This window comes from Hibiscus syriacus, unplaced genomic scaffold, assembly GCF_006381635.1.
Source record: "Hibiscus syriacus cultivar Baekdansim isolate YM2019G1 unplaced genomic scaffold, ASM638163v2 tig00111774_pilon, whole genome shotgun sequence".
NCBI lineage: Eukaryota > Viridiplantae > Streptophyta > Magnoliopsida > Malvales > Malvaceae > Hibiscus > Hibiscus syriacus.
Genome location: NW_024063175.1, coordinates 4,512,823 through 4,522,308, shown reverse-complemented (window position 1 = coordinate 4,522,308; position 9,486 = coordinate 4,512,823). Strand labels below are relative to the sequence as shown.

The 9,486-nt window shown below is 34.0% G+C and overlaps 1 protein-coding gene across 2 annotated transcripts; it reads left to right on the top strand.

Moving 5' to 3' along the window:
* The first annotated feature begins 344 nt into the window (after positions 1-344).
* LOC120170241 (putative RNA-binding protein Luc7-like 2) lies at positions 345-8,334 on the top strand. Of its 2 annotated transcripts, XM_039178218.1 has the most exons (13): positions 345-666; positions 1,764-1,816; positions 2,222-2,390; positions 2,480-2,543; positions 3,406-3,485; positions 3,628-3,781; positions 5,208-5,269; positions 5,365-5,427; positions 6,034-6,092; positions 6,405-6,486; positions 7,430-7,476; positions 7,593-7,838; positions 8,081-8,334. In XM_039178218.1, exons 1-13 carry the CDS (start codon positions 520-522, stop codon positions 8,094-8,096), a joined length of 1,242 nt encoding a protein of 413 aa, XP_039034149.1. In that variant the 5' UTR covers positions 345-519; the 3' UTR covers positions 8,097-8,334. The 2 variants fall into 2 exon arrangements, with proteins under 2 accessions (XP_039034149.1, XP_039034150.1); XM_039178219.1 differs by lacking the exons at positions 7,430-7,476; positions 7,593-7,838; positions 8,081-8,334 and adding an exon at positions 6,759-6,959.
* The last annotated feature ends 1,152 nt before the right edge of the window (positions 8,335-9,486 follow it).

The following is a 9,486-nucleotide window of genomic DNA, read 5'->3' as shown; positions in this document are numbered from 1 at the left end:
TGAAATATTTTTATTTTTAGAAAAATATTAAATAAACCCTCAAACTTTTAAAAGAATCAATTTAACCATTGAGTTCAGTTAAAAAACTAATTTAGCTCATCAACCACATCATAATCTACTAACCCATGTTAATTACGTGAACCGTCACATAAACATTTTGAACTAATACATCAATATCATAATAATCAATATTCGATTCTATTAATTAAATGATCAAATTAATTTTTTTCTTAGCATAGGGAGTAATTTTTTTTTCAAAAATAACATTGATTTTTCAAAAACAATTTGTAAACCATAATTTAATGACTAAATCATTAGTTTAATCTACAAATTCGAAGTTCTCGTCAAAGCCCCCCGAAAGGCCGAAACTCTTGAACTCGAGAGAAAACCAAACCCTAGAAAATATCTCCCTTAGCTTTACCTCTTCCCTTAAGAGAGAAAGAGAGAAAGAGAGAGTGTTGTAGGTTGAATTTTCCCCATTCACAATTCAAGAGAAAAGGCGAAGAAATCACCACCAAAATGGATGCTATGAGGAAACAACTCGATGTGCTGATGGGTGCCAATCGGAATGGCGACGTACGGGAAGTGAATCGCAAGTACTACGATCGCGATGTTTGCCGTCTCTTTTTGTCCGGTCTTTGCCCTCACGAGCTCTTCCAGTTAACGGTACTTTGATGAGAATTTAGTCATCGATTAACTGATTTCTTTTGAGTTTCTCTGTCCTGTTAAGCACTAACCTCTGCTTTCATTATATATATTTTTAATTAAAATTATTGTTTAGCGAGATATTCATTTCATTTGTGGAGAGGTAGACTAAGGTAGACGAAGAATTTGAACTCTAAAAGAAAACAGGAGTTTTGGAAGTCCTTTGATTTCTGTGAAAATGTGTTGCAAGGAAAGAAGGGGAGTTTGGCTCTACAATTTTTCCATACGGTTATGATTTAGGTTCCATAAGGTCAATTTTACTGAGTTTTTCTTATGAAAGGAAAATGTATTCGTTCACTGAAGCAATAATGTTTCTGAAAAATTAAAATTCTAGCTTCTTTTTCTTAGAAAGGATAAATGCACGATTTTACCTTTATATTGAATGATTTTGTTTTCTGTTATTTGAAATTTCTAAATATTAATATATATATTTTTTCAAGTTTTAATAACTTTTGAGGTAGCGGAAAAAAATAAATTCCCAAAGTAACTACCAACAGGAAAATTGTTACTGGTAGCTAGGGGATTGATTGAGTAATATAAGAAATCTAAAGAAAATGAGAACCAGGGGTGACGTGCATTATTTTTATTAGTAGAAAAAGAACAGGAAACTTCATTAAAATTGTGTGTTGCTAAGTTTGTTTACTTGAGATGTCCTTGGAAGAAGAAAGAAGTATGATGATACTATTTTGATTTTTTCATTGGTTGGTAACATGGAAAGCAAATAAATCAAGATAAGCATATTAATGTATTTCCAATTTATTTTTCCTTTTATAATGTGGTTCTTTTAATCGTGGAATCAATTAATACAAATACTTATGTTTTTTTTTTTTTTTGGGGGGGGGGGTTTGGTTAAATCATCCATTTAAGATGCTGTACTTGTTTAGTTACGTGGTAGGTTAATAATGGACCAGCATTATCAAGGTTTTTGTGTTTGACTGTTGAGTGTTAAGTTTTAGTAATACACCGGATTAGGGTTTCTGATCCTTTTTCTTTCTCCTGTCTGAAGTTCTGATGATTTTTACATTACTGATTACATTTTGTTTCCCATCTTGATTCAGAAAATGGATATGGGACCATGCCCAAAGGTCCACTCTTTACAACTGAGGAAAGAGTATCCTTTTAAAGTCTTATTACTGGCACTCTTTTATTGCAGTGTGACTTAACATTGTTATTAATGGTTGAATTGTAGTCCTCTCGAGACTTAGGGTATGTGGTAGGTACTACAGAGTTCTAAATTTTCAAACCAAGGGGACAACTAAGTTGCTAAGATATTGGTGTAAGGGTTGGATGTGGTTATATTTTGTTTCTATGAATTTTTCCATATACTTTAATGATTTTGTACCTCTAGCTGTCTCTAGCTTGTCCTTTGAAGAAGTATTTGAAATGTTCTAAATATATGTTAGAAGAAAAGAAGAGGCTGAGTGACATGCTTATGGACCATTGGCTGATGGCCTATCTTTTTGCTATCTAGAAGTAAGGTATAGTGGCATATGTTTGGTCACTTAACTCTTCCTAGATATGAAGAAGAAAATGAGAAAGGTGTTGATAACTATGACAGAGAATTGGAAGATGCCATTGATAGACTCATTGTCGAGTGTGATAGGAAAATTGGCAGAGCTTTAAGGCGTCTGGAAGATGAGGACGCAAAAGCTGCTATTGCAATATCTGTTTCTGAGGTTACACAGGTAAGGCCAAGTAACTTCGCTTTCATTAGTTTTATCTGGGTTCATTCGTGTTTTTCTTTTATGGACTTTTGCACTTTTATAAGTTGCAGACACCTGAAATGCTTGAGCTGTCGAAGCAGATAAAGCAGAAACTGAAAGAAGCTGACCAACATGGTAATGTGTTTGAGCAATTTAACTTTCTGCTGATCGAAGAAAACTTAGCAAGTGTTGTAACTTTTCTATATTTATGATTAGGAACTTATCGATGAACCATTCAGGACTTAAATTAACTTAAAAATTACTATTGTGGACTTAAGAATTTATTTCATTTGATTTATTATGTTTTCTTCGCTTTCACATTCATATCCTTGCAGTCATTAGGGGGCCAACTTCCTGTCCTGTTCTAAGAAGTCGTGTTTCTTCTAAGGAATTCATCTCAGCTGCTGTCCAGTTGATTAGTAAGGAGATTTAGTTGAATGGTTTGATGGGTTCCATATATTTTAGGTTTGCATGTTAAGAGGCTGAACTGTTTTGGTAGTTGTACTTCATTCTTCCCCTATGTTTAGCTTTAAGGATCCAGTCACCTGTAGGTGGGATGATGTTAAAAATTGCAAACCTAAACAGGCATGATTTAGACGGATGCCTTAGGATTAAATATTTATGGATGAATTTGGCGAAGGATTCAACCTTTTTTTTATTATTACTATATTGCCTAGATATTTGGTAAATCATACCACTCCTTGATGTAAATGGCAGATTTATTGTGAACCTTGAGTGTTTCTAACGTACATATTCTTTTTGCTTGAAATTTTCAAGTAAAATATATTGAATTTTTTGTTTGTTTTTTCTATATTGTTTTTTCTATATAAGGAGTGTGAACTATTATTGAATTTGTTTCTTAAAATTCTTAATGGTTCTTTTCTTTGCTAGTTTCCACACTTCTGTAATTATGATTGTAATAAAATTTTAAAATCCCATACATGGTTGCTTGTAATTCTGTTTGGAAATTTAATTCATGTTTGCTTTTATTATATAGATCTTGAAGGCAAGACAGATCTTAAGGTTCGAGCTCTGGAAGAAGTAGAAGAGCTTAGAACTACAAGAGCAGACAAGCAGGTATGTCATAGTTTTTGGAGGTTTAGAATTAAAATAAAAATATTAATGCCATGGTGCCATTTTCTTGATTTATGGTGAAAGTTTCTTGATTTCATGATAACCTTTTGACCCTTAAAAATGTGACATTTTCTTATTGTGATAGTCAATATTGCTTTTGGACGCATTCAATAAAGATAGAGCATCGCTACCTCAACCCCTTCCAAATCCACCACCATTGGCACCTTTGCCTGTAGCTGCACCTGATCCTCATATCCAGGAGATGATAAATGAGAAGCTAAAGAAAGCAGAAGATCTTGGTAAGTATACTGCTTAATGATACATCAGCTTAAAAAGTTATGCTTGTATGTTGGTGAATTGATACATAAAATTAGCTATCAATGGTTATCCTCACTCCAGCTAGTTGTTTCTGATATTAATAATTTTATTGCTTTTGTTCTGAGCTCTTTTTTATAGTTACAAGGAAAAACAGAGTATTATAAGTTGTTACTTAACTAACAGCCCTTCACCAACCACCACCACCACAACCCACATCATTGATGAGTTGTATTCATTGAGATTAGGAGAACCATGTTATTTTTAGTAATTATTGATATAATGACCGGTGTTAAAAAAGGGCGCAAGGCACACTAAGGTGATGGGGGTTTTATAGCCAAGGCGCTCGCCTTATTGAAGTAAGGCACACTTTTGAAAATAAAAGATATACATGTTTAACGAGGCCCTTTTCTTATTAAAAAAATATATACATGTTTTTTTTTTCCAGGTGTATAGTCAAGCAAAATATAAAAGTTCATGCAATGTAAACACAACCTGATAAAATAGGATGGGTGTTTTAAACTACAAAATACTGATCTCCTAAGAAGATAAAAACTGATCATAAAATACAAATTAAAATAGACTTCTAATCTCGTCTGGTTTCTACCTAAACATCTTTAGCTTTTGTAAATTCTTCTCCCTTAATTCTTTCTTCTCATTGTAATACCATGGGAGTCAAACCAGACCCCCTAATACATGAAGATGGATGAATCCTATCATAAGATAACTTTCCACATCATAGAATAAAGTTGAATAAAAAAGTCACCATATATAACTACACCAAGAATTGGAAAAAAGATGTACAAAATGCAGTGAAGTGGGAAGCACGCGCATTATTAGGATGCCAAGTGAAACCTGTGGCAGAGGAATTGTGTTTTTTCCTAATTACTTTGCTTACCCACCTACAAACAGCAAAGCAGATGAGCATATAGCATCAATTGTAGATAAAAAAAATGTGCAGAAAAGAGAGCATTAGGACCTCGATGTTTGGAATTCACACACAGATGGAAACAATGGATTGATGTGTGTATGTATGCATGTATATAAATATATACAAATCAAGTTGGAGGATATTAAGAGAAAGGAGAGGTGACAACTAAAATGTAGCAACACATTACCAGTTATTATCTCCCTCATAATAGCATATGCACATAGTTTTAGCATAAAAAAAAAAGACAAAAAAAAATGAAAAGGCGGTGCCTTTCAGCGCCTGGTGTGCCTTAGGCGCGCCTTGCTGCGCTTCATTGAAATCGCCTTGCCTAGACCCAATTAGGCGCTTCACCCTCGCCTCTCCTTAGCGCCTAGGCGCGCCTTAGTTGCGCCTTTTTAAACGCTGATAATGACTTTTTATTTTGCTTTATTTTATTTTGTTGGTTTCATAGTTTCTAACCGTTCTCTCTTTTTTTTTAGGTGAGATGGGAATGGTGGATGAAGCACAAAAAGCACTGGAAGAGGCTGAAGCACTTAAGAAGGTTTCCGATTTCCAAGTCTTGTCCTTTCTTCCTTGAATTTAGTCCTTTTTTGTTTCTCTCTGGCATTTTTAATGAATTTTCTTTTTCTGCTTCAGCTGCCTGCTAGACAGGAGCCTGTTCTGGACTCCTCAAAGTACACAGCCGCTGATGTCCGCATTGTAAGTCCGTTTTATTTTCTTAACCAAACAATTAAAGGCACCAAAGCCACAAGTTAGTAAATTAAAGAGGCATGTGCAAGCTCAGACTTCCTGAAATTAGTTTAATGCTTTGCTATAAGCAGCTTAGAATCTCTACAGATAAAATAGTAATAAAATTTGGAGTTTGGTATGAGTTATGAGAGCTTGCTGCTGCTCTTGATTTCATGAACTTTTAACATTTTTATGGTAGATCTATGTTTGACTTCACTTTCGGATAGGAAGAAGATTATACTAGTACATGAGATAGGTAGTTTATGCTCATTTGAATGGTTTTTGAGCCTGGTACTGTGCATTTCTGGAGAAATTGCAGGTTATTATCATTCAGTGTACTGTTTCTTTCATTGGCTAATTTATATTTTATGAGCTACTGGGTAAATTATATGAAGCTGTAGCATGCTTTAGTGTCCCAATACTTTAGGATATTATAGGCTCACCGACAGTTTCCTTACATGATTCCTTTCAGTTTGATGCTTCAATTTTCAAAGTACAATGGATTTTGGTTGTTTACATTTGCTGATCTGATCTGGCCTTTACTAATTAATCATTTGGATTGCAATTTTTGTACAGACTGATCAGAAGCTTCGTGTTTGTGACATTTGCGGAGCATTTTTAAGTGTTTATGATAGGTGAATCTTGATTCTCTCCTATCTATTATCTTGTTGTTTTGGCTGTTTTGAGGGCTTAAAAAATCAGCATATGGGGTTTCAATTGTTTAATATTTTGACACAATTATTGTAACGCAATACCAGCAGGCTTTTGGGCCCTGTTTTACGAGGATAACTTTTGCAGCTACATAATGTGCGTCTTTTTTTTCCTGTTTTATGTGCTTGTAGATCATGCTATTGCTAGCTAATAAGTTATAAGGAAGCTACAATATTTGTCTGTTGTATATTTCAATTTTCTTGGTGTGGTATTTTACTTCTCTTTTATCCTTTCAGTGACCGGCGTTTAGCTGATCATTTTGGAGGCAAGCTTCATTTAGGTTACATGCAAATCCGTGATAAACTAGCAGAGCTTCAGGTAAGACAATTTATCTACTGTCTATTGTCTTAGCTCTTATTTTTTAAAACTGAGTAGGGATTTCCAAGATGTCCAATTTGCTAGTTCACTTGCAATGACTTCTGAACTGTGTTTACTGTTGAGCTTTAATTCTCATGTAATTTAATGCTTTTGCGTAATGAATTGAAGGAATAAATCAAATGGATGCAATTGTGCTTAGTAGGATAGATATATTCTTTTATATATCTTGTGTCGAGACTTCATTAAGTTGGTATGTGGATATGTTGGTTCAGGTGCTCTGGTATAATGTTTCACATTCTTCTATACCGATTCTCAGTTAGTAAGCCATCTGTGAGTTTTTCTTACCTCGGAGTGAATAATACCCTTCCATTTTCTGATCTTTGTGGTTATAATCTAGATACTGAACTCTGAAAAGTAGAGTATTTTTTCATAGGTTTACCTAGTGCATATTGGACTTTGACGTATAAGATATGTGCACACAATTCTCCTCGTTTAACGGGACAATTAATATACAAAAGAAAAAGATTGGAGAAGAAACTTGTCTTCTACAAATCGAACTTATAGCTCTTTGCTTATCTTACTATATTGGACTACTAAAAATGAACATAAGCTGCAAAAATAATTTAAATTGCATGCGCCACATATTTGCACGTTGTTGTCATACAATCAAGTTAGTGCTGGCTCTCAAGTTTCTGTAGTTCTGTTCCTTTTCACTACTAAGAAAAGGCTGATGTTGGTGTGTGCATGGGGCTTTGTTGCAAAACTGATTATATGAGGTATTTGGAGTAAGATGGTACTAATTTAGGCATTTTCTGTTCTGCTTTCCATTCTTTGGAAGTTTTACTATATAGTCCTTGTGCCTTGCACATAAAAGTTTGAGAGGCATTTCATGTTATTCAAAAAATGGTTTCAGTTGCACTTTCTTGGTAACTATTTTTGTCAGGAAGTGAGAAACAAGAGCTGCAAACTTGATCGGTATGATGACAGAAGGTAAGCTATACTGCTTGCCTTTTAATTCTATTTTGTCCCTCTTATTTTGGAAAAGGGCCTGCAAGATGGTTTATTTCCTTCCATATTTCTCTAATATTTCTAATTACCGATGGAAGATCGAAGGAACGGAGTAGAGATCGTGAAAGAGAACCCAGTCGAGATCATGACCGAGGAGAGAGCCGTGATCGAGGGAGGGATTATGATCATAGGAGCAGGGATCGGGACAGGCATCATGAACGAGATCGTGGATATGATCGGGACCGTGAGAGAGACTATGAGCGCCCACGTAGTTATGATTCAAGAAGTCGTCGCAGGTCACGTTCTCGGTCTATGGAACATTCCAGGGATTATGATAGGCACAGGTACATGATTTTGTATAGGTCTGGTAAAGCTTAATATCCATTTTTATTTTTAGGCAATGCATAGTCAAAGACTCACAAGGGATGGGCTTTGTGGTTAGTGTAGGTTATGATGTATATTAACGTGTTGATAATTACTCTGGTCATCTTTAATCCATCTTCTTTTAGGTGTTGAGGGGTTTTTTTTTTTTGTTGAGACTAAAAATAATAACGAATTATTTGTACACCCGTTTTCTGTATTTCAGGCGCGATCGATACTAGGATGGTTGATGGTTGTAGTCAAAGTGGATGGACAAAGGAAATGATGTTCTTGTCTAGGTCATTGGTGAAATCATGTGGAATTGTTGTGATGCTTCTATGCATATGTAGGATTGATATTGAATTAGTATCGTCGTCATCATCATCGTCGTGTGCTTTGTACTGGTGCTTTTGGAGGTGGAGATTGACAGTTTAATGGTGTTTTTTTGCTGGATGTATTTGGATAGAATTTTGTTGCTCAGATATTTGCTAGTGTTTGACAATATATTTAACCACTGCTGCTTGTGACTTTTCGGGTGTGATTGGATGCCTGAATTTTTCTAATTAATTTCCTCCACTCTCTCGGAAGTTTTTAACTTAGGACCTTAATACAAATCACAAAAAAATCAAATTACATAAATTGTTGCAATTTTGACAACATTTTGTGTAATTGAAAATTTGTGGTAATTACGTGTTGTAAAGGTAAATATTGTGGAATTACACAAAATATTGCATCAAAGTTGTAATGATTCATGTAATTTAATAACATTGTGTAATTATATACATGGAAGTTCTATCATATTATTTAATTTGGTGATATTTTATATTAATTCAAGTTCACCTAAAAATTATCACGGGTACAAATCGCTTGCTATTATTTTTTTAAAGTCTTTGGTTTGAGCATTACGTATGTTAGGAATACGAGCGTTAAAATCTTTGAACATATTTTTCATTCATCACATGTTTATATAGATAAAAACACGTTTTTTCTCTCCTAAGATAATAAAGAATTGTTGAAAAATTTGAGAATTGGCTGCCAGTTCTAACCTTTTATACCGAAATTAAAAATAATTCTGTAAAAGTGGAATATGGAGAATCTGCTTTCGTTCGTCTCTTTTTTGGGAAGGAAAGAAATTTGCAGTCAGCCCCTAACCGTAACCAGTTATACGTAACAATATTTTTCTTATAGTTTGAAATGATTATAAGATAATATATATTTAAAATATTCTTAATTAATTGACAACAAGCATACACTATGCATACATAACTGCTCTAATTTAAAAGTTCTAAAAAAAATATTCCCTATTATCACTAAAGTCCATGGATGGAGCCATAATTAAATATTGACATCGACCGAAATATTAGATTATTTAAGAAAAATATAAAGACTTATTAGGTATTTAAACTCGAAATTCAGCATGAACCAAGCGACCTTAGTGATTAAAGAATTGTTATTATCTTTGAGGTCTCGAGTTCAAGCACTACGTATGTTGGGTATAAGCGTTCATTGTCAAACAATTAAAAGTCTTTGCACATATACTACCTTGTATTCACCTTAAATTAAAAAAGAAAAACTCACAATTCATAAGACTATTTCTAATTTGTCTAATATTTAAACTTTCAATGACCTAAA